Below are 25,251 nucleotides of genomic sequence, written 5' to 3'. Positions count from 1 at the left end.
GCTCTGACTTCTGCTTCCGTAATCTCCGCGTCGAGATTGGCATTCGGGGTGCCGGCATATATGGAGGCAGGGGGTTTGAAGTACCGGGAGTTGTTTGTGTGTTCCTAAGTATGTCGATGAGTGCGTCGGGAGAAAGGTAAGTCTTGTGTATAAGGCGTTTGACGTGGTGTGTGTGCGATGTCAGTGCACGCTAAAGATCCCCAGTGGTCGAAATTATTCCGGAGCTCTCCACTCGGCACTTCTTTCTTCCTTCACTCCCTCCTTTACCCCTTCCCTTACAGCGCGGTTCAGGTGTCCAACGATATGAGACAGATACTGCGCCATTTCCTTTCCCACAAAACCAATTATTATTATTATCACCCATTCGAAGCGATTGTGATACACCGAGTCGTATCACCTCAGCTTACACACACACAGCACATACCCAGTTTATCCACACGACCCCACACGCGGCAGCGGCCGAGCTCTGATGTCATGCGCAGCGCACGTACTGCTGCCCGTGTCTGGTTGCCGCGCATGCGCATTCACGCGCGGCGGCTAACTCTGACCGCGCGCTCCCCTCGAGACCGGCTGTGCTCCGGCAGTAGAGGTGTGCGCCGTGTCGGTTTCGAACGGCGGCGGCGTGGCGGTCGGTCCTAGTCGGCGTGGAAAGCTAAACCACAAATTTAAAACGCTATTTCGCTACAGCCTTATTTGCTGAACTGGTTGAAATCTATAGGGCTTTTCGTACCAAGGGCTCCGAACACAGAATACAGGGGGGCTGAAGGGTGAGAGAAATACAAAATGTTCTGTAAATTTTTGTTTCTTAGGCGCCATATTAAAAAAAAATTAGGCACATATCACAAGCACGTATGTTGATTGTGTTTATATTTCTTGCTCACAAACGTGCAGAATATTTCTTGTTTTCTGCGTCGTCTTTTTTGCTATCCTCCGGTTATACAGGTATTTCTCCATTGGACGGAATGGAGAACTCGTCTATAATTGTTAACCCGGCACCGATGCACGTGACACTCGATATGTTAATCGTACTTCCACTTGTTCTAAATGAGATTGTGTTACATAAAACAAACAGACCTCTTTTATGACCAACTTTTGCTTGGTTCCGCTTTTACCTGTCAACCAATCAGTAGATGTTATAACACAAACATTTCCGTATGGGCAGTTTGTGAAATCACTTGTTCTGAATAATAATCACCATTTGTTTAAAGCAACTGTTCTTATAAGGGCATTTTCCCCGAATAAAAAAGAATTTTTTTTTCTTGCAGCAGGGGAACATTTTGTACCCGAGATATGTTACGATGCGTTGGTGCCGTTTGTGGGGATACACGCGAATCCCCTGTCCCATAGTAACGGCCGCGCGTAATTATCACGCGATGTTATGCGCGCGCTGTTCGGGAGGTTTGCGAGGGAGGACACTCAGGCTGCCCCCGCTTCCTTTCGCGCCACCGCAGCGACACCGCCGCGGACTTTCCCTCTTCCATGGAGAGACCTGCTCTCCACATCCCGGGAGAAGGCGCGGTTCTTCTGGGGCCCGCTTGTCTTCTGGCGGGAGCGGTGCACACGCAGGGACGCAGATCTGACACGGAGATCGCTGCCGTTATCGCCCGGCCACCGCGTGTGAACTGACCGCCGCGGGCCGTGAGCGAGGAGCCACGCGAGGTGAGCGGAACTTTCCTCCCCCACCATTTTGTGTGCGCTCCACCCTCTTCGTGCATTTCACCCCCGTACGCGAGCGGAACACTCCCTCGTTGCGGTGGTTGCTTTGTTGCTTGCTGCTAATTGTATTGCTCGGGAGCAATAAACGCTCATCTGAGTAGAATACTCGTGTTTGTCCCCTCTGGCCCGAACCCGCCGCGGTTTCAACTTACAGCACCGCGGGTTGGGGGTCACAGCTCTGACTGCTAGGGCTGGCACGCTGGTGCTAGAGAGCGACTACTGATTCTAGCCCTTTGAGCGTTATTACAAGAATAACCCCCATGTTTTGGGACATCGCCGATTCCACCCGCAGCCAGTGGCAACAACCCTCAAGTCGTGATTCCGACGTTCCGAAAACGTTGTTTCTCCTCGTTGCGCCACGCTGCGTTTTTGAAGTAGTTTCGGAATGACACGTTGCGTTGTCAGGTGACGATACGCATGCGTAGACGCACGGAGAGCAGCGTTTCTTTTGTTTGTTACATGTTGATTCATTGCAAGACACTTGACGTAATTATATGCCTTAGACAGGGAAAATAATTGACAAAACCATATCTCAACCGCAGATAAATTTGCGGGAGAAATATATTCATATTTAGCGGGCGCGCCGATGCTTCGGCGCACACCGCTACGAGTCTGACATCATGCGCCGCGCAACTCCTGCTCCTCTCTGGTTTCACGCATGCGCCCTATCGGCCTCCCAGGCTCACGGCGAAATGCTCGACTGGGCAGCGTAGTGCAGCTCTCGCTACAAAAGTAGCCGACGATTTCGCTTCTCGGCGAAGCGATTTTTGAGTGTAACTGCTGCGGTGCTTGGCGACCGTACACGGAACACACGCTGCTGAATGCAGGTGGCTCAGGGTTTTCACTCGGGCAGCGCGCAGAGTTCCGCCGCCGAAGCCTCACCTCGGGCGAACGGCCAGCGTGCACTACTCCGGCGAGGGACGCATATCTTACAGGTGACGTCATCGGCGAGCAGACTACAGCGCGCACTACTCGCGCCGCGGGTCCTTGCTGCACCTTTTCATCCTTCGCTGCGCTCCGCGCTCGGTTACGCCAACGACAGCGAGGCACGCCGCTCAACTCTGGAGAGCTGCAGCGCTCTAAAATTTAAAGAACTGCGAAGAACCGGGGGCACAAAACAACGCGAGCGCAGTTTTAAAGGGGACAAGCTGCGGGTGCCGCTCGCTCCGGCGGCGCCCTAAGCGCAGCGCCCCGCGCGGCTTACGCGCGTTCTGGGTCGTTTCCGGCAGGAGCTTTTCATACAAACAGCTCTAGCCACTCCAATAAAGTCGCTGCAACCTGGTACGTACCACAACCAGCAGGCGGGCAACATCAGGCTGGTGCCAGACTTAAATTAGACTTACAACTCGAAGGAGAGCGACGAGCATGTCCTCTGCCAAGCAGATGCACGTTCAAAGCACGGCAACGCCTACGGAATATACCATGCAGACTGCTTCTCCCTTAAGAAGCACGAACCCAATCATGCCTCATCATTTCTTCTAAAACTTATACCCAGACATTACTCATGCAGTTTAGCACATATTTTAATTCCAATGGAAAAGCACCTTTGAACAGTGTCATTTTGAGTTGGTCTCCGATTTGTCATCCTAGACTGCTTGGAACAAGTTTGCTTTTAGAGGCATTGGACTAGGCAGGAGATAAATGCACCTTTAACTGCTCTGAATGCATTCAGCGATGGGGAAATATTTTTGCGCATCAAAATCCCGTGCTACCAATTCCAAGGAATTTTCTTGAATCAACAAAGATGTGCTCCAGGCCCTCTAAATGTAGTGTGCAATTTCCGGAATAAACAGTAGAAGAGAATTTATAACTCTCATGCAGCTGGATCTCACTCAAGGATCAACAAGTTCTTTATTAAATGATTTTTGATGAAACAGGTATACAAGGAATCACAGGCAAAATGAAAGTGAAAGGGACACATCTCAGTCCCAACTCCAAGCAGTCCCTGAGACAACATGGAACTTGGCGAATGTAGTGCAGTCTGAACCCTGAACCTGCAGAATAGCTGGTCACTTCTCACATGCCAAGGTGATTTTCTGGTTCCTTGCACCTGGCAAGAGATGGCTGGTGTGGCTGAATTCCTGTAACGAAATTAGAAGCACTGAACTAAAGGTAAGAACTTAAATCAGTTGGTGCAGTTTCAGCAGATTTTAAGAGAAGAAAAGATTTACCTCTAATAACAACCCCATTACATAATAAAAAAAATGTTACATGGAATATTGCCTCTAGGTCAATTACTGAACCCTTTCAGATGTTATATACACAGTCGTCCACAAAGCAAACAGCTTGGCAGTACATTCACAACAGTCGTGCACAGATTTCGTAAATATGTAGAAATAGCAAGCAGCATCTAAAGGGGTTAGTGGGATATTCAATGAACACATTGAATGAAAGACTGAGGACACAATCACTCTTAAAAGAGAAATATTGTCAATGATAAAAATAAAAATGGACCAAACGTAACTCATCCTCAAAATAAGGCCACATCAATGGTGAAAAGCATAGTGCTAAATACTGTCACGACAAATTTAACAGTGGATTCACGATGTATCCATGCAAGCTTGGTCACATGTTGGAGATCTTTAACTTGTACTAGAAAATGGAATTCTGCAGTGTTGAAGCCATACCTGGACTACAAAACATGCTTTAACATAGAGCTCTGCATTAATTCTGAGCAGCCAGGTTTTTTAACATCCACAAAAGCCTCGGTACTTCGTATTTTCGTTCAAAAAATGAAAGGTACAGCACATAGAAAAACACACATCACCTATCATTTTACTCCATTTCACGTTTCTATTGTACCACAATACCCTAAATAGCAACTATATTATGTTTTAAAATAGAATTTGGCACAATACATATGACCAGCACAAGTGGACAAGATGTGCTATTGATGCACTGCTGTTTTCTTGCAGACAAAAGTTGCCTCCAGCACCTTGTGTGATATCCTTGAGGCTCGAGCTAAGTCATGCAGCACAACAGTTGAGCCTAATAATATGCATGACTGCTATGCGTCATTCGTTCATTACATCCGATGTTCAAGAAGACTAGACCCAACACAATGGACTGCAGTATGGCGTACTGAGGAAGTTGATATCGGCACGGAAATGTTTTGGCACTAGTTGGCACATCTTTGCATCTGCACCCATTTCAGTTTCGAAGCAATGGTGTTGACGCACTCTTATGTCACCAGCCCAAGTCACTAGCGAAGGTGTGGTTGGCTTGATGGGCAAAACGTTAGCCTGCTGACTGCATGGTGCAGCAAGGGCAACACGCACCAAGGTAGCCCCCATTGAGAGAAGACAGGAAAAAGCATGACAAATCTGAGATAAATGCAGAGGCCAAAATGGGTATTTCTGCCCGCCAGACCCCTTGGCATGACACTGTTTACGCACAGGGAGTGGTCCATTGTCATGATGTTGCAGTCAGCTACCTCGCGCCTGCTAGCGTGGCATCACAGGTGGCAAGCAGGCACAAGGTGACAAACTTTGATGTCATGACAACTGATCGGAGCTACTGGTTGGAGAGCCTGCTTGGAGGCGTGCTTGCTTCTTTGTCCAAGTTTTGCAAGTAGCAGCGTGCACTGCAAGTAGCAGCGTGCACAGCAATCAACAAGCCGTCGTTGCCATGATGTATGTACAAAGGGTTGCTTTTAATTATGGCACAGGTCGTCAGCCAGCAGTGAAACTTTAGTAACTTTGTGTCTGCGGCCCTTGGTATTTGTAACGACACTCCCTTTGCCCGGCAGTATCTGGCAACAATCTTTCAGAGAAGCGAATGCCGGCGACCAATTTTCGAGCTCAGAAAATGTTCTGTACCACCGAAATAGAAGGCAAGGGCACGTGGAGAGTTTTGAAACAGATGAAGTGCAAAAGAAAGTGCCTTAGTGGAATGCAATTGCCACCATGGCATATGGCAAAAACTGATGGCTGTGTGGCACAATTATCTACCTTACGCACACGCAAGCTTTTTTTAGCTTGCAACGTTTAATCTTGCTCTGCAAGAATCAGTGGTCCATACAAGTGATAACGTATGCTCCAGTGCAAGAAGTCGGTAAGACCTCTTTATGACCTGCTATAAAGAAGTTTGGCCCTAAAGCACAAGATTATTGGAAGCTGTCAACAGAATTGGAAGGTGTCAACATCTGAGGTGAACCTAGCTCTGGGAATTTCTGAACTGGCACCATGGCTCATGATGCTGATTCAGAAATGGACTCAAACTGCAATTTTACCTTGGATCCTGAACCCGAAAATTAAAAAGGTGGTTAATCAGTTATCTTTCAATTGCAATCTATTATGGACAATGCTCAGAAGACCAAGGTTCGGGGCTAGTTGGTAATGCATTTAAAAGGAAGAAGCAGCGTGATGAAACACAGACACACAAAGAAACGACACACATGAGCGCTGACTCACAACTGAAAATTTATTCTGGTGGAAAGACGTTTAAATAGAAAACATGAGAGGGTGGGTAACAGGGCTGCTGCAGCGATAACCAGCAATCAGTGTGGTCGCATTACAAGATGGAAAAAAAAAACGGAACAAAAGAAAGTTATAAGCGATAAAAATACTGTGTAAAGGGCCACGAAAAGGTGGTCAGGTAGGTAACATTAACAAAAAACAGTGAAAAATTACCCAAAAGGGTGGGGAATGTGTTAGAACCATGAAGGACACAGAGGAGGTTATACAAGTGAATGCATAAAAATATGAAGAAAGTAATCGCTTTAAAAACGTACCCAAAAAAGGGGAACTAAAAATGTTAAAATCTTGTAAGATGCTGCGGAGGATAAAACAAGATAAACGCAGTGCCAGTGAGAGATCAGTGAATTATTCAGCTGTGCGTGGCACACAAGAAACCTTAGGTGTTGGTCAAGTCACCCAGAAATTCCAGCTCTTTTTTTGACAAAGAGAGGGATGGAGTGCTCAGGCATTGCTCACTGGCGTAATGAATTTTGAGGGCTTCGTCGATTTTCCTCGTCAACCTATCCCGTCCTTGGCCGATAGTGGTGCAGCGATTAAAGTCCGGGATGCAGATTCGTTCAGGGCTGTTTTCCCCCGATTTTACACTTACTACAGTGCTTAGCCAGGTGCCTAGAAATGGCTGTACTTTTAACACTGTTTTGATGTTCTTGGAGTCAGATATTGATACACCTTCTAGGATGTTGTCTTCACGACTCCCAACAAGCTTTCCGCTCTCTGTTCCAAAGTGCATAACCTTCTGGAACCCCGAGGGTGTAGGGTGACACACTCTATGTCCCCTGTGAATCAGGAATAATTTACTCTGTGCCAGTGTCATGCGGGAAGAGGTATATCGGTCAAATGGGAAGGTGTATCAATATCAGATTCCAAGGACGTCAAAACAATGCTAAAAGTATAGCCATTTATGGGCACCTGGCTAAGCACTGTAAGAAGCGCAAAATAGGGGAAAACAACCCTGAACGAATCTGCACCCCTGACTTTAATCGCTGCACCACTATCAGCAGAGGACGAGATAGGTTGACGAGGAAAATTGTCGAAGCCCTCAAAATCCATCGCACCAGTGAACAATGCGTGAGCACTCCATCCCTCTCTTGTAAAAAAAAAAAAAAAAACAGCTGGATTTTCTGGGTGACTTGACCAACACCTAAGGTTTCTTGTGTAATTCACTGATCCCTTGTTGGTACTGCCTTTATCTTGTTTTATCCTCCGCAGCATCTTACAAGATTTTAAGGCTTCTAGTCCCCCTTTTTTGGGCGTTTTTAAATGTTTTACTATCTTCATGTTTTTATGTATTAACTTGTGTAATCTCCTCTCTGTCCTTTATGGTTTTAATGCATTCCCCACCTTTTTTTTCCAGTTTTTGTTAATCTTAGCTACCTGACTACCTTTTCACGGACCTTTACACAAGTCTTTTTATCACCTAAAAGTTTCGTTTGTTCAGTTTTTTTTCTGCCATCTTGTGACGTGACCACACTTATTGCTGCTGATCACTGCAGCAGCCCTGTTACCCACCCTCTCATGTTTTCTATTTAAAAGTCTCCACCAGAATGAAATTTCGATTGTGAGTCAGTGCTCGTGTGTGCCGTTTCTTTGTGTGTCCATGTTTCATCGCACTGTTTCTCCCTTTTATATGGATAATGATCTGCCTCCCATACAGATCCACCTGCTAGCACATGAACATCCACTCGCTTATCTGTGCTGGGCTAAATTCCACCATAATTATGCCAAAAATTGAACACTAGTCAACTTAATTCACTGCTTAGGCTTGATCACCATAAGTACCTTCAATGCCTATTGCCGTATTTACTCGAATTTAGGCCGACCCCGATTCTAAGCTGACCCTCTAAAGTCCGAAGCCAACAAAAAAAAAACATTACCTCGAATGTAGGCTAAACAAAAAAGCGAGGACAGCGTTCACAAAATGCAAACAGCATTTATTGAATCTGAATGTGCAGAGCTCATTCAACGTCAACGTCGCTGCTAGACTCGTCGCTGTGTTCCTTGTCACTGTCCCCTTCAAACAGTGCACTATCTTCGGTACCGTCAAGCACTTTTTAAAGGCGCGCACGATCAATGTACCTGGGATGTCTTCCCACGCTGCAGCTACCCAGCCCGCCAGCTGCGATAGCGATTCAGGTTTGATGCGGCCCGTTGCCGTTAGCATGTGGTCTTCGTCAGTCAACCAGTCTGTGTAATATTTCCGAAGACAAGGTTTGTTGATGCAGACATCAAGTGGCTGCAACTGGCCCGTCATGACACCCGGTGACAGCGAGGTCTGTGTTCGCTTGAGCGAGTGCAGCCTTCACGTTGTCGGTCAAGTGCCCACGGTAAAGCCTGAACTCCATGTACGCGAAAACTCAAGCGAACGCGACGGCGGCAAGCGACGAGTGACCCCGTCGCGCGAAGCATTTTTGCCGTGTCGCTTGTCTCGTCGCTTGGACCTGCAGCAACAGAAAATTTCGCTCGTCACCCGGAAGTCCCCCACGCGATTGGCCAATCAGAGCCCCAGAAAGCAGTTTCCGGTTTGTCCATGGTTTGTCACAGCTTCTCATCCGAGATCCGAAATTCCCTCAACCAACGTGGCCTCAACAAGCATGTCGTCTTGGTCGTCACCACCGTCGAGAAAATATTTGCTTTGTTGTAGCTGTGAGGCAGACCCGCATCATTCAAATAATGAGAACAATCTACTTGTCCGTTACGGAGGGCTAAAAACATTTGGAGCGGGCTATACGAGCGGGCGCACTGCAGGGAGACATGAGTGTCAAGCCGCGGGTACTGGCACTCGATCCACCGAGCCGCTGCACTCCAACTGCATATACGTGTAGAAACACTCGCGGTGCGCATTCTCACTCGTATATTATAGTTCACTCACATACAAGCAGATTGCGGTGACAATTTATGGGAGTGTTTTTACTAAGCCGGAGTGCACAGGCACTGAAGCACACCTCCCCCGTGAATCCGTGATCTGACTTCGTCTCCGCAACCACGTTATCTCCACTGCCGCTACACCGCTGCCGTAGAGGAAACTGTTGCAAATGGGTTGCAAGCCCCAAGGGTAGCGTTGGCCTGGCGGCCTGGGGCACAGCTGGAAACATCCGAAGGTCCAGGCAAAGGATGAGTCGACTGGCAACAGAACAACTTGTTTATTCTGGCATCGCAAAAGAGCAGCCGGTCAGGGCGACCACGTTACTCGACGGAAGAAATCGAAGTCTCTCTTTGGCGTCTGGGGCAGCTGCCTTTATACCCACGGAGTCGAGGGCAAGAAGGAACGGCTCGGGATGAGGCGCCCGATACGGCGACGCTCGGACATGTTCAGACGTGACGTGCGCGTCTGCCGGGCCGGCGCCGGTCAGACCTCCTCGCCTCCCAGTTGGGGAGCTCCTCTCCCCGGCTGCCGGGCTTTGACAAGCGTGGGCACCAACATGCACACACACACACACGCACACACGAAGACACGTGGCATTGAAACCTGCCTGGACGCGCTTGGCGGGAGGCGTTGCGGCAGCGATGAACGGGTCAAAATGACCGCCACTTTGAACGAAGCCCCGGCGTCCGTTGCATCCGCGCCGGCTATACCGCGCGTCGTAGGCGAAACGTAACAGACCGCCCCGCCGGGAGAAGGAGATCCCGATGGTCAGGGGACTGCATCCGCTGTCCGGAGGGATGTCGCTCGATGATGCTCGTAATCGAAATCGGTCGTCCCTCGGCATTGCTTGAGCGCAGCGCACAGAGAAGGCCTCGTTCTCAGGTTCAGGTTCACACAGGTCACTGCAAAGTGACTTCGGGAGAGTTGCCATTTTTGTTCTCGTTCCCAGCAAGCGTTAGAACTACGCCGAAACGCAACCGCTCAGTCAGCAAGCACGAGACAACCCTCACTAAGCTCTGCCAGGCTCTTTCCCCTTTTATACTACTGCCTAGTTCCTTGCAGTAGTCAAGCAGCACTCAGAACGCGTCCACAAATGGGAAAATTGCACTAGAAAGCACGTCATCACTTTGAAACACTAAACAAAAGCAATATGTTAAAAATCCTGCCTTAGGAAGAAAACATCAGTAACAAACAACTTTGAGGCGGATTCCTACGTTAGGGGCCTCGACTTAAGCCATCGGCGTTACCGTTGAGACTCCCCTTTTTGTAACGCACCTCAAAGGAATATTGTTGCAAAGCGAGGCTCCAGCACAGGAGGCGGCCATTTTTGGGAGAGATGGTCTGCAGCCATTGGAGAGGGCAGTGATCCGTCTCAATGATAAACCTCGAGCCGGCTAGGTAGCATGACAATTTCTGAACAGTCCACACGAGACACGCACACTCTTTCTCGGTGGCGCTGTACGCCTGCTCACGACAGGTCAGCTTACGACTAGCATACAGGACGGGGTGTTCCACTTCTCCATTTTCCCGTTGGCACAGTACAACGCCCATGCTTCGCTCACTAGCATCGCACTGAACAACGAACCCTTTTGTGTAGTCTGGCGATCGTAGCACAGGCTGGCTTGTTAGGGCGCTCTTTAGGGCGCTAAAAGCTCTTTCCTTTGTCTCGCCCCAGACGACTGTTTGGGGCTCTGTTTTTCTTAGAGCATCCGTCAGGGGAGCCGCGATATCGGAGTACCTGGGGATGTACCTCTGATAGTAGCCGGCGACACCTAAGAACGACCGAATATCGGTCTTCGTGCGCGGTTGCGGGAAGTCTCGCACAGCGGCCACCTTTATTTCAGAGGGGCGGCGACGACCCTGTCCAATCACGTGACCGAGGTAGACAACCTCGGCCTGTGCTAATTGGCACTTGGGAGCCTTGACTGTCAAGCCCGCTTCGCGCAGGCGGGTTAGCACTGCCCGCAAGTGTGCCATATGCTCAGACCAGGATGCGGAGAATATCGCTACGTCGTCTAAATACGGTAAAGCGAATTCTTCCTGTCCCCGCAACACTTTGTCCATGAGGCTTGAAAAGCAGTATGGCGCGTTCTTCAAACCAAAACTCAAAACTTTAGGACGGAATGTTCCCATTGGTGAAATGAACGCCGCATACCTACTAGCCTCTTCTGTAAGTGGAACCTGCCAATAACCCCTGACAAGATCTAGGGTGGAAATAAACTGAGCGCTACTAACTTTCTCAAGGCGCTCCTCGATGTTAGGGATCGGATAAATTTGATCCTTAGTGATGGAATTAAGCCTGCGGTAGTCGACGCAAGGACGAGGTTCCTTGCCCGGTACCTCAACTAAAATCAAAGGGGAGGTATAATCACTCTCACCCGCCTCAATAACACCGAGCTGTAGCATTTTCTTTACCTCAGCCTCCATAATATCGCGCTGGCGGGGTGACACCCGGTACGCCTTGGATCGTACTGGCTCTGGGGAGGTAAGTTCTATTTCATGAGTAAGGAAAGAAGTCCTACCAGGCCTCTCAGAGAACTGACCTTGAAACTCTTGTAAGAGTTGGTGTAGTTCGGTTTTCTGCTCAGGCGACAGCGGTGCTTTAATGATTAAGTCACTAATGACCTGATCAGTGTCTTCCCTGTTCGTCACTGAGCCTAGTCCCGGAAGCTCGACCGGAAGCTCTTCGGGAACGTTTACCATCATACACGCCACTGCTTCCCGTTGTCTATAGGGTTTGAGCAGATTACAGTGGTAAACTTGCTGTGCTTTCCGTTTTCCTGGCAGACTCACCACGTAGTTAACGTCCGACAGTTTTTGGACAATCCGTGCTGGGCCCTCCCACTGCACGTCGAGTTTGTTTTTTAGCGACGTGCGCAATATCATTACCTCATCGCCCACCTCAAAACGACGGGCCCTGGCTGTCCGATCATAATAAACCTTGGCCCTCTGCTGGGCCTTTGCCATTGATTCACCTGACAACTCCTGTGCCCTTCTTAAGCGTTCGAGTAGCCTAAGCACGTACTCGACCACGACTGGGTCGTCGCCCCTGCCTTCCCACGAATCTCGAAGCATGCGAAGCGGAGACCGCAGCGAGCGACCGTGCACCAGCTTAGCTGGCGAAAACCCCGTAGCCGCATGCGGCGCGGTCCTTAATGCAAACATCACCCCAGGCAGACACAGCTCCCAATCACTTTGTTGTTCAAAACACAATGCTCTCAACACGCGCTTCATGACGGAGTGGAGCTTCTCAACGGAATTAGACTGTGGGTGGTACACTGAGCTGTGTAACAGCTTTACCCCACACCTTTCGAGAAAGGCTGTCGTCAAAGCGCTAGTAAACACTGTGCCCTGATCTGACTGGATTTCCGCAGGAAAACCAACTCGCGCAAATATGGACAGTAGTGCATTGACTATCTCAGCTGAGTTCTTTAAGCGGCACTGCTTCAGGGAACTTTGTCGCTGGGCAGATCACAGTCAAAATGTGTCTGTACCCCGTGGCTGTTACCGGCAGAGGTCCCACTGTATCCATAACGAGCCGTCTAAAAGGCTCCGTAATGATAGGTACCAACTTCAACGGCGTCCTCGATTTGTCCCCTGGTTTGCCAACCCGCTGACAGGTGTCACATGTCCTCACAAAGTGTTCTGCGTCACGAAAACACCTTGGCCAATAGTACTCTTGCAAGAGACGGTCCTTAGTCTTCTTAACTTCTAGGTGTCCGGACCACGAACCGCCATGCGACAAGCGCAACAGATCCTGACGGTAGCACTGAGGCACGATCAGCTGATCGAACTCCACTCCTCTGCGGTCTAGTACTTCCGGTACAGGACCCCACCTCTTTCCACAAAACGAGCATTTTTCTTGGCGATACCTTCCTTGACATTGCAGCGCATGTTTTCTAGGCTGCCATCCTTTTTTTGCTCGGCTATCAAAGCCGACCGGCTGACTTTTAGCAACCTATTAAGTCCATCTGACATAGGCGCGATGAGCAAATCTGCAGATAGCTCTTCTAACTTTCCCGTGTCGGGCATTTCCTCTCCAGTACCTGGTGCCTTCAACGCTACAGGCTCAATTTTATTCAGTTCGGACGTGCTCTGAATATCACCTTGCTGCGCCTCCGACCCTTTCTCATTGTTCGACAACGTCGGCCCCGCAACTACCGCCTTTGCAGCGAGCTCCCGAACTCTCGATCTGGTTAAGGACTGAACGCTAGCCTCACCAAACAAAAGCCCCTTTTCGCGCAGGAGGTGATCGGACCTGTTCGAAAATAGGTACGGGTACTGGGGGGGCAGCATAGATGACACTGCGGCCTCCGTCTCAATTGCTCCGAAAGGTCCTTCAATAAGCACTTTTGCTACGGGCAGACACACGCTGTGAGTTTCCACGGCTTGCTTGATCCATGCGCACTCGCCCGTGAACATATCGGGTTCTACGTAAGAGGGGTGAACTACATCCATTGTAGCTGCGGAATCACGAAGCACTCGGCACTCTTTCCCGTTCACGAGGAAGTCTCGCATGTAAGGCTCGAGAAGCTTCATGTTCTCGTCAGGGCTGCATAATGACAAAAACACGACTTTTGTTTTTGTTTCTGGACACTGCGCCGAAAAGTGACCCGGCTTCTGGCACGTATAACACACGCGCGCTTACCTCGTCTCGAACCGCTTTCTGCGTTCGGCTTCGGCTGCCGCCGTCTCCTTACGTTCGGTCGGACTGCTTTCACTCGCATCCGCACTACATGTGTCCCCCCTTGCTCTCATGGGTGTGAACTTCGGCCTCTCAGACTTGGAGCCAAATTCACCCTTTTGACCGTCCTTAGCTCCGCGAGCCCGACGCGTCACAAACTCCTCGGCTAGCTCGGCGGCTTTAGCCACTGTACTAACGTCTGGCCTATCCAAGACCCAGTACCGCACGTTCTCAGGTAACCGACTATAAAACTGTTCTAGCCCGAAACACTGCAGAATTTTCTCATGGTCACCAAACGCTTTCTCTTTGAGCCACTCCTGCATGTTTGACACAAGCCTGTAGGCAAACTCTGTATATGACTCACTTCTGCCTTTTTCATTTTCCCAAAACTTCCAACGGAACGCCTCCGCTGACAGCCTGTACTTTTTTAGCAGACTCGATTTCACTTGGTCAAAATCCTCTGCCTCCTCTCTCTTCAAGAGAGCGACTACGTCGGCCGCCTCGCCGGGTAACAAAGTGAGCAAGCGCTGTGGCCACGTTTGCCGAGAGAACCCCTGCTTCTCGCACGTTCGCTCAAAGTTAACCAGGAACAAACCAATGTCCTCTCCAAGCTTAAACGGCCTCATCAGGTCAGTCATTTTGAACGATACTCGTTCTCCTGCACCGTGTGCCTGACTTCCATTACGAGCGCGTTCCATCTCTACCTCGAGACGCTTCATTTCCAAAGCGTGTTGACGGTCGCGCTCTTCTTTCTCTTTTTGTTCTTTACGTTCGCGCTCGTCTTTCTCTTTTTGCTCTTTACGTTCGCGCTCGTCTTTCTCTTTTTGCTCTTTACGTTCGCGCTCGTCTTTCTCTTCTTGCTCCCTCTCCTCAATGGTCTCAAGGCATTCCGACAGCTCGTCATCCTCAGCCTCCAACTCAAGAATAGCCCTTAGCAGTTCTGGTTTTCTGAGTTTGTCTGAGACATCCAGACCCAACTCTCTTGCAAGCTCCAGCAATTTCGGTTTGCGCAACGACTTCAAATCCATGGCTGCTCCGAATGCTGCTTTCTCTACTGCCTACTATTGTCTTGCCGCAAACTAACCCGGCAGCAACGACAACACAATTACCAGCTCTGTTTCTGACACTAACAAAAGCCTGGCAAAACTCAGAAGAAGAAAGTCCTGCACTCACCAAACCTCGCAGCCAAGAATTCAGCGCAGTCGTTCCGCTGCAGGCAACCAGTCATCACACAGGGCTCGTTGCACTGCTCCCGGATGGTCGTTGTGCTGCTCAGCATACAGTTGACCGCATATCTTCGCTGCTGGCCTCCGTTGTCGCGATCCCACCGCTGCCACCAGTTGTTGCAAATGGGTTGCAAGCCCCAAGGGTAGCGTTGGCCTGGCGGCCTGGGGCACAGCTGGAAACATCCGAAGGTCCTGGCAAAGGATGAGTCGACTGGCAACAGAACAACTTGTTTATTCTGGCATCGCAAAAGAGCAGCCGGTCAGGGCGACCACGTTACTCGACGGAAGAAATCGAAGTCTCTCTTTGGCGTCCGGGGCAGCTGCCTTTATACCCACGGAGTCGAGGGCAAGAAGGAACGGCTCGGGATGAGGCGCCCGATACGGCGACGCTCGGACATGTTCAGACGTGACGTGCGCGTCCGCCGGGCCGGCGCCGGTCAGACCTCCTCGCCTCCCAGTTGGGGAGCTCCTCTCCCCGGCTGCCACGCTTTGACAAGCGTGGGCACCAACATGCACACACACACACGCACACACGAAGACACGTGGCATTGAAACCTGCCTGGACACGCTTGGCGGGAGGCGTTGCGGCAGCGATGAACGGGTCAAAATGACCGCCACTTTGAACGAAGCCCCGGCGTCCGTTGCATCCGCGCCGGCTATACCGCGCGTCGTAGGCGAAACGTAACAAAACGTTTCTTTCGCCCTGACTATGAGGCACATCCACAAAATTTTAAGAGAGAGAACAGGTTAAGGGCGTGTTTACTAAGCTGGAGTGTGCAAAGCACGGGGTCCGCTGTGTATGTCGTGGGCGCGTGTCGCCTGCCGCCTTCGCTTGCATGGAGGTTGCCCACAAGCGACGGAGCGAGCATTGCCGTGCTGCCTCATCGCGTCGCTCGCTCTTTCGTGCACATGGAGCCCACACTTAAGAGTCGACAACAAGGAGCGAGTTCTTTGTCAAAAGGGCTCCTGGACGCCGTCGCCACACAATCTTAACCCACTCTTCCACCATCGCACCCGTCATCCACCCGTTCTCATTTGGCCGCAAAATGACATTTCTTGGGAAACTTTCTCGAGCAGGCAGTGTCTTCCTTTTAAATATCACATAAGGAGGGAGTCCGTCAGCTGTGCAGCACAGCATCACAGTTGTGCGCTGCTTCTCGTAGGCTGCAGAGCACACTTTCATCTCCTTGGCACCCTTTTCATTCACGGTGCACGCCACTGGCATATCAAAATACAGAGCCGTCTGTTCGGTGCTGCCGATTTGCCCAAGGCTGTAGCCTGCCGCTTCTCTTTTGCAGCACGTAGCGCTGAAAGGCTGCCAGCTTTTCTTCGAAATCGCTTGGCAGCTTTTGGGTGATTGAAGTGCGAAGTCAGAGGCTGAAGCCGAAGCGCTTCATGAATTGCTGAAGCAAGCCCCGGCGGGCTTTGAACTCCTTTGGTGCTTGGCCTCGCTCCCTTGAAAGTTCCCTAGCTTTCGCTTGGAGCACTTCTGTTGTCACTGGAAGGGCAGCTGCTCTCTGCATCCGAACAAAGTCAGCCAAAACTACCTCCTCTTTGTGGCGACGGCCTTTCTTTGGTCCGCTAAATGCCATCCTCATTGCGGCGCATGCAAAAAGCTGCTGTTGTTGTCCCCTCCAACGACGGCTGTTTTTTTCGTCAAGACCGAAGTCCCGCCCGGCTTGAAGGTTCGACGATGCCTCTGCGGCTATCACAACTTTTCGCTTGAAAGCGGCACTGTAGTGACATCTCCTGCTTGGTGCCATCGCGACAACAGCACGCCGTACACCGATACGGCCGACCACGCAGATAGAAGGCTTTTAGGAGGCGCAACTCCATACCCTGCGGCCCAGGCGGGCAACCAGAAAGCGTCACAGTGGAGGAGAGGGAGGGAGGTCGGCTTTCGTGGCGCGCGGTAGATGGTTCTCTTGCGTGGTGCCCGCCTGGGCAGCGCGAGGCACTGCGGTGCGCGGTGTGGGGACCTGCCCTGCAGCCCCCTGTGTTTGCTTTTCCACGAGGCAACGTGCAGCAGCAGTCTCATCCCGAGGATGAACGCATTCCCTTGTCAGTTGCATTAACTGGCAAGAGAGAGCGCCAGCGTTGCGGCGCGGGAGGCTGCTGAAGCCCGTGTGCGGGAGGTGGGGCTCTTCGGCTGGGATTGTTGGCGCGAGCAGACGTGTCGCTTGTGGCACCGCTCTTCGCCGGCGGGGCGAGGAAGCAACGGGGAGACCCGCTCCAGTATATCATCCCGTCCGGCCTTCGGAGAATATATCCCTTGCCCTAGCATGGACGAACATTTGCTCGGAACCTTGCTGGTGAGTGGGACAACATTGATTCAATAGTGTACCTTGTTGCTAGCTGGCGTTATTGTTGCTGCAGCAATAAATGCCTGTTTGTGTAAGCCAATGTGTCGTTCCTTTGTTCCCTCCGAGCAAGGCCCGCCGTGGCTGGCGTGCGCTCGGTAGCGTACGCGATCACGGGGTGGGGTCCACGCGGCTTTGAACCGTGTCAGCCGCGATTGAGTGGGAAGAACTTGTATATATCTCCCCAAGTCAACCCCACATCTGGCAGACAAACGTGGGGCCCGCTCTTGGAACATTGGACGACTGTCGGTTCCTTTCGAGGAATGCTCTTTGTCCGGACTTGACAAGTGTTAGGCATAGAGTGAATTGTGATCGCTAGGACCTGCGGCATGCCTTCTTGAGTGCGAGGTGTATTGCGCTGCAGCATGTTCGAACTTTTCGACATGCTCAGCACATTTTTAATTAAAATTTCCCTGGAGTTTCATGAGAATCACTTGGTCCGCATCGAGGGAGCGGGAGGCCTAGCTCCGGAGTTGCCAAGCCCGAAGCGAGTGAGTATGGAAGCCGCGTGGGTGGTCCGAGTTTCTGTATATATTTTCTCTACTGTCTCTTTTTCGATTCTGGGAGTAGCGGCTCCGAGAGCTGGGGCCACGGGAGCCGTTACGAGCTCGCTGGTATTGCAGCTCGGCACCGGGCGCTCCGACACCATCCGATATGGTGGGCGCCGACCGCTCAGAAGCTGCTTTGTGCAATTAGCGGGGTAGGAACACCCCACAAACCTGATGTCTCCTCGTGGCTGCGCACACGTAACCCGTTCCGGGTCTTCGTTGTGTTCACGGTCGTTGTCGGAGTGGTAGTTAGGCCTGAGGCTTTTCGGAGCTGCCTGCACCACGTCACAAGAGAAACGACCACCGGACCGGGTTGTTGAGAGGGGGCGCACTTTGCTGCCCGCCCGTTTTTTTTTGTAACCTCGCATGAACTGAGCAGTCTCGTTCAACTCAAGAAAGGGCTTTGTTCACTCGAACTTTGCGTTTGCACAGCCGCCGACACACTTTGCTAGCGAGTTAGGCATTGTGCCACGAGGCCCTTGCGGATGCCGTTTCCCCTCCCGTGACCTACGTTAAAGGCTCGCCGAAAGCCTTTCGGCAATTTTGCAGATCCGGTGGAGCCACTCAGGCTTGCTGTCCGGTGCACACCATCTCGCTGCCACCTGCTGCGACGGAGCGGCCTGTATCCTGTTCGCTGCATCCATCCGGGGCAGCTGCGGCGAGACCAGTCAGCAGTCACTTCCGGCTGCTGCTGCCCTGGCGACTACTGCAGAATCCTGGCCTGCGGTTTTTTCCACCGGCCTTCGATTCGCGGGCCTGCGGACACGGTAGTCCGCCGGCCATGCGAGTCGTCCCAGCGGAGACCTTCATGCCGCCTTCGGAACACCGCGGAAGACTGCGTGGACACTGTCGGCGTGACCTCCGCTGCAAGACACGCCTCAAGGACATGAAGACCAGGAGACTCCTCCATAGCATGTACTTTCAGGCGCGTGGGTCTATTTAAGGTTGGGGGGATGTGGGGACCTGCCCTGCAGCCCCCTGTGTTTGCTTTCCCGCGAGGCAATGTGCAGCAGCAGTCTCACCCCGAGGATGAACGCATTCCCTTGTCAGTTGCATTAACTGGCAAGAGAGGGCGCCAGCGTCGCTGCGCGAGAGACTGCTGAGGCCCGCGCGTGGGAGATGGGGCTCTTCGGCTGGGATCGTTGGCGCGAGCCAACGTGTCGCTCGCGGCCCCGCTCTTCGCCGGCGGGGCGAGGAAGCAACGGGGAGACCCCCTGCCGCATATCCGGCCTTCGGAGTATATATCCCTTGCCCTAGCGCGGGCAAACATTCGCTCGGAACCTTGCTGGTGAGTCAGACGACCTCGATTCATTAGTGTACCTTGTTTCCAGCTGGCGTTATTGTTGCTGTAGCAATAAATGCCTGTTTGTGTCAGCCAATGTGTCGTTCCTTTGTTCCCTCAGAGCAAGGCCCGCCGTGGTTGGCGCGCGCTCGGTAGCGTACGCAATCACGGGGTGGGGTCCGGATGGCTTGGAACCGTTTCAGCCACGATTGAGTGGGAAGAACGTGTATATATCTCCCCAAGTCAACCCCACAGCGGTGCATGGCGTGGTTTCGGGACGGCGGGGCAAAAGAAAGCAGCGCGAGAATACTTTTGCGGGGTGTTACAGGAAACCCCCCCCCCTCCCCCCCTTTTGTGGTCTGGGGCCGCTGATGGGGTATCAAGAATGTTACCATTAAAGCCGGTCTGCAGGGAGAACGGCGGCTAAGGGCATAGACGTCGTGTTTCTTTTCTAGTTTTGGCTATGTTTGCCAGCCCACGGACAGGATCACACTTTTTTTTTTCATAAACATTGTACCATTCCCTATTCATCCCTTGCGGCCAGAGGGACATTGAAGCAAGTTTCCAAACGCTGTACTTTCCCTGCAAGGTGCGTCGAATCCCACGAGGGACAAGCCCAGCTGGTTCCTTATCTCCCCTGCCCCTTTAGCTGCAAGAGCGCCGCAACGCTATCGCCGCTAATTGGGCTCTGGACGCACCAATATGGCTTCGTGTAGCAGCGCAGCCTCTTTCATCTTGTCGTGGAGAGGTTCATGGTAGCTATAGTCAAGCCTGAGAAGTCAGGCTCTTTAATTTGGGCATTCAGTTCAAAATGGGTCCCCCGCTCAGAATGCATTGAGAACAGCGAGAAAGACAGCCCTGCCTGTGCGCAGTGATGGTTGTAAAACGCCCTCCCCTCCCTGCAGAGGAGCTTCGACAAATCTCTTAGCAGCGTCGGACACGCACAGCTGGAAGACAAGAACCCCCCACCCCCCCCCCCCCCCCAAAAAAAAAAGAAAGAAAGCAATACTCTGTAACACGTAACACCCTCGAAACAGTAGGTGCGGTACCATTCTCTAGTCTCCAGAAGCTGTGTGGCCGGCGCGGTAGAGTGCTCGCGCTCGAGACCTGGTTAATCTCCGTGGACCAGATACTTCTTACTGCCTTGCTATAGCATACGATGGGACGTGAGTGCTTTGTTCCGAATTGCAATAGCGGATACAAGTCCTGCAAAGAAAGCGTGATCTCCTTCAAGGCTCCCAGTGACCAGCAGCGATTGGAAACATGGGCTAGGGCGATTCCAAGAAAGGATCGGGAGCTGACTACGTCTGCGAGAAGCACTTCACAAGTGATATGATCAAGCGTAGCAAGCATTACGCAGAGCTTGGAGGTGTAGTCATCCTAGACCAGCCAAAGAAACCGGTACTAGATTCTGAAGCGGTTCCATGCATTTTTCCTGGATGTCCTCCCTACCTGTCGTCTGCAAAGAAAAATGGAAGCCACCGAAATCCCGCCAAGATACCGAGTCCCGAGGAGAGAACAAAGCGGGCGAAAAAGGAAGTGTTGGATGATCAGCCCTGGGATATTGCCAATGCTTTCAACTTTGACGATTCAGAGACAGAGCATCAGGTATCGTCTTTCATGAGCGGTTCTTCCGAGCATGCGACAATTCCACTCTCTTGGCATGCAAATCCTGAATCTTCTGCAAATGTGAGTGCCAATCAAGCAAGTCAACTAAACGCCCGAAGTACCATAATTCCAGGTCAAGCATGCAACGCTTTAGTTCCAGCTCTCACGGACGTGAAATCTGAGACAGAAGCACAAATATGCAGTTCATCAACGGTGACATGGTCGGTGAGCAAACTTCTGAAAAATATGCAAATTACATTGCCTGGCCCAGTGTGGTATCGCCATGATATCAGCATGGAGGGAATTGAAAGTGTTTGTTTTGTCCAACTGAAGAAGATGCCAACAACACCAGACTTCATGAACAAAAGTCTTGAACTAGTTGCGTGCCCAGCAGGCATGAAGGTGAGCCACTGTGTCCTTGAGCGCGAAGTGAGCTGCACTGTTATCCCAGTTGATGCCAAAATGGAGAATGTTGGTGGCGTGGGTGCACTAGACATCTCAAGCATGGTGGAAACATTTAACCAAAAGCGGGTATGTCGAGGTGACCCCGCGAAGCAAAATTTTCCTGGAATTCTACTGGAATGGGCCTTTGTAGACAAGACTGGATTCTGGAGGCACAATAGGTGCCCCCTCCTTCTCAGTGATGCAGAAGTTCAGTGTTCATCATGCCATACGTTATGAAACACGCTACGAGTCCACAAGGGGCGAAAAGAAAGATGAGTGCAACAGTCACGCGTAAGACTTCTGCTGAGTCCGTTGAAAAAAGAAAAATTAGAGACACTACGTAAACAACGCACTGCCTGCTACCGCTCGAAGATGAGGCTGCAAAAAAGGAAGGAAGCGCTCGAGACTGAACTACTTAAGTGCAAAGGGCACGTCAAAACACTAACCGAAAATGAAATTGGAGACCTGGCACAGAAGGCGAACCTTCCTGAAAAGCATCGCATGCTCCTGACGGAGTACGCAGAAGCTGCAAAGGCCGCGTCAAAACATAGTAGGCGCTAAAGTGACAACTGGCTACTACTGTGCCTTCTTCTACATATCCGTACTCCGTCGGGCTACAGATTTCTTCAGGAGAACAACATACTGCCTTTGCCCTGCGTTAGAACCATAAGAAAATACATTGCTATGGTAGGAATGAAGTGCAGGTTCGATACTAATTTTTTTGAGGCACTCAAGAAAAAAATGGAAGTAAAATCAGAATTTCAGAGACATGGAATGCTCCTCTTTGATGAAATACAGGCCAAAGAAAGAAAATGTGTCAATTCCACAACGCTGACGTACACTGGCCTCGGTGATCACGGAGAAGGCTGTAGAGAGAGCTCTGCGCTGGCGAATCATGGACTTGTTTTCATGTTTTGCCCGTTTGGGAAAAACTATGCGCAGCCAGTGGGCGTGTTTGCCTCAAAAAGAGCCACGAAAGGCACAGTTCTGACCCAGCTGGTTATCCAAGAGGCTGGTGCCATTGTCGATGGTATTGTGACGTAGCGAGCACCAGTAGGAAAACGTGGACCCAGCTAGGCTTAGACGGAAAACTTGAGGCTCCTAAGCATTTCTTTGAGCATCCCTTAAATGAGCAGAGGAAAGTCTACGTGTTTTCTGACGTACTGCACATTTTCAAGTGGGTCAGAAGCTGGCTGCTGAAGCAGCGACTCTTGAAAGTTAATGGAGAGTGGGTATACTGGACTTATTACACGGCAATATACAAGGAAGAAAGCAAAAACGCTGGTGGTCTCAAGGTGTGCCCTAAGATAATAAACCATCATATATACCCATCACACATGAATTTGATGCGTGTAACACTTGCAACGCAAGTCTTCAGCCAATCTATGGAATTAGCAATCGAATATTACAGCAAATTGAAAGTGCTGAATGCCGTTAAAGCTGTGCTGGAACCATCGCCTTCACAGAGAGAATGAACGACTTGCTTGATGCCATAAATAGGCGTCATCCAGGTGAAGGAGTGCGCAATGGAAATCGCAACCTCTCTATTACGGAAAGCCTGCAATGGCTGAACGCGCGGGAAAGTGACCTCCGAAGTGGACTGATAACAAAAGATATGTTCCTCCCCCAGTCAACTGCTGAAGGCCTGCGAGTTACGATGTTGACAACATTAGACCTGGCACAATATTTGCTCAGTGAATGCAGGTTCAGATACGTCCTCACGGCGAAGTTATATCAAGATCCACTCAAACGATTCTTCGGGAAAACTCGTCAAGCTGCAGGTGAGAACGACCATCCTGATATGCCTACATTTTTTCAACTGTACCGGATGCTAAGCTTGTATAGCTTGCTGAAGCCACCTAAGTTCGGGAACTGCGAAGCCTGAGAAGAAGGACCGGTACTGAATCTTTCTGCTTTCGGGAAATTTTTAAGAACGATTCGGAACGATCACCACTTGATGAGCTATAAGAGAAGTTGGACGGCATCACTGAAACCGAAAGATGGGAGTGCTATGAGGTGTTTCGCAGCGACAACAACGATGCGGACGTCGTGAACGCAGTTTTATATTAAGTGACAGGGTTCCTGACTAGGAAACTAACAAAAATGTTTTCCTGCTCAAAATGTAGAGCGTTTCTTTCTGTTGCAGTGCCAACATTGAAAGAAGACTCGTGCACCCTAACACCAAACTGTTTAACCTTCTTTGCTGCGCAGAAGACTTTTTTCGAAGAATATGGATGACTGCGATGTGCTTTGGCGCACCATCGACCATGTTCTGGACACCTTTCATGCAGCGTTCCCTTGCCATGAACATAAAAATGACGCTACTGCGAAGACTCTGCACTATTACGTCGCAATGTGTATGAGGCAACGTTGCAATGGGGAAACACTGGACACTGAGAAAACAACAAAAGAAAAGAAAATGTCATGAATTTGTAAGGACCGAGACCGTGTGAAACATCAAGCATTTTGTGTGAGTTGTGCTACACAATAAATTCAAGAAGCTCCCAGCAACAGGCGTCTGCGCACCACCAAAGCGCAGCATAGAAACGGCGACTGCAGTCTTAACTATTTGTGGAAGACTTATGGAAAGCGGCATAGGAACAAAACTTTGATAGAAATGATTGTCACAGTATTAGCTGACGCCCTCAATGTACATATGTAAATACATTTGTATACAATGCAATGCTTTTCACAAACATTTCATGTGGTGTGTCCCCCTCGGAGGCAATGTGAATAAATGCGATGCCTTCGTATATTGTTCATTTGTCCTACCTTGTGTGTAGATTTCACAATTTGCTGAATTGAAAGCAACAAATCAAAGAAATTGGCATGAAGCCATAAGAAGTTATAAAGTGTAATGATGGACTACTTGCACCTTAAAATGGGATTTGAGAACAGCCAGGTGCTGAATTTTTTTTTATTGATTTAATCGGGCTGAACAGGACACATTAATCAGCAGGCTATGGGTGTACGTGTTGCCTTAATTATGACCGATGCTGTCTCCGGGAGCATACGCTCACCTCTTCATCTTTTACTTCTTCAGAGCAAACTTCTTAGAACGCATCTCTCTCGTGGTCCCTACATCCCTCAAGGTAAGTGCACAAAGCTAAAATCATTCATGTGCTCTATTTGTCCCTTCACGACTGTCAAGCAAGAGGGTAGCCATCGCGTGGCACTCCCCACCATTATGTGGAAGAGCGCCGAGCCGCAGGCCCTTCAACGGTTGGCATTCGAACGTAGATTGCATCCCGTACTATAAACCCACGTGTTACTGCATGGTAGGTCAGGGCAGCATGATTATTGCGAAGAAAATGATAACCGCGCAAATGCTCTCCAGCGGAAGAGCGGAAATGCTAGCGGCGGTGGGAGCGGCCGTCGTCGCCGGGAACCTGACGAGGGCGACATCCGGCGGAGGCCGAAAGAAGCATGCAGCACCTTTGACTCTTCCCGGTCGCGGGAGAGAGGAGAGTTTCGCCTCCTAAATGCTTCTATCTCTGTGCGGCCGACACGACACAGGTCAAAATGGCGACCTCGCTTATGTACGGTTGGCTACTGGCACGGCTAGTAGCGGCTGCGATACCGACTTTTCTAGATGGCGCTAGCTATGCACCATACTAAGCAGTTTCAATGAAAAACTGGCGTGTTTTTTAAAATCCTCGAATCTAAGCCGACCCTAAAGTTTGGAATACGATTATTTGAAAAAAACTATCGGCTTAGATTCGAATAAATACGGTGTCATGATTGGAGATATATCAACTCCTTCAACCACTCAACTACCCAAGGCAAAGCAAGACTGACCTTGAAAGCCAACTTTTAGGATTCTACACTCAAGAAAACTTTGCAATTATCAATCTTAGCACACAAAATTTTAATTTAAACATATGATGAGAGAGTAAACAGTGTAAATCTTAGCACACAAAATTTTAATTTAAACATATGATGAGAGAGTAAACAGTGTAAAATGAAATAAGAATAGTTACATTATTCTAGTTAAGTGAAGTGCCAAGTGGTATGCGCCCCGTGCCGGAGTCCATTCCTGGCC

At 50.4% G+C, this 25,251-nt stretch overlaps 1 protein-coding gene across 4 annotated transcripts in view; it reads right to left on the bottom strand.

Annotated features, from left to right (window-relative positions):
• Nucleotides 1-3,542: 3,542 nt before the first annotated feature.
• The window catches only part of LOC144115377 (uncharacterized), a 106,484-nt gene continuing 84,775 nt past the window's right edge, over nt 3,543-25,251 (bottom strand). For 2 of the 4 annotated variants that reach the window (XR_013311387.1, XR_013311386.1), the window contains 2 exons: nt 5,112-5,299; nt 3,543-3,797 (listed from right to left, as the gene is read on the bottom strand). Coding sequence is in view for 2 of the 4 variants with exons in the window: in XM_077649741.1 (XP_077505867.1) it covers nt 3,733-3,797 (65 nt within the window). In the remaining 2 variants the exon portion in view is untranslated. The remainder of the gene's footprint in view (nt 3,798-5,111; nt 5,300-25,251) is intronic. The other 2 variants (XM_077649741.1, XM_077649742.1) reach the window with 1 other exon arrangement.

Source organism: Amblyomma americanum, chromosome 1, assembly GCF_052857255.1.
Source record: "Amblyomma americanum isolate KBUSLIRL-KWMA chromosome 1, ASM5285725v1, whole genome shotgun sequence".
NCBI lineage: Eukaryota > Metazoa > Arthropoda > Arachnida > Ixodida > Ixodidae > Amblyomma > Amblyomma americanum.
This window is presented reverse-complemented; position numbering and strand designations above follow the sequence as displayed.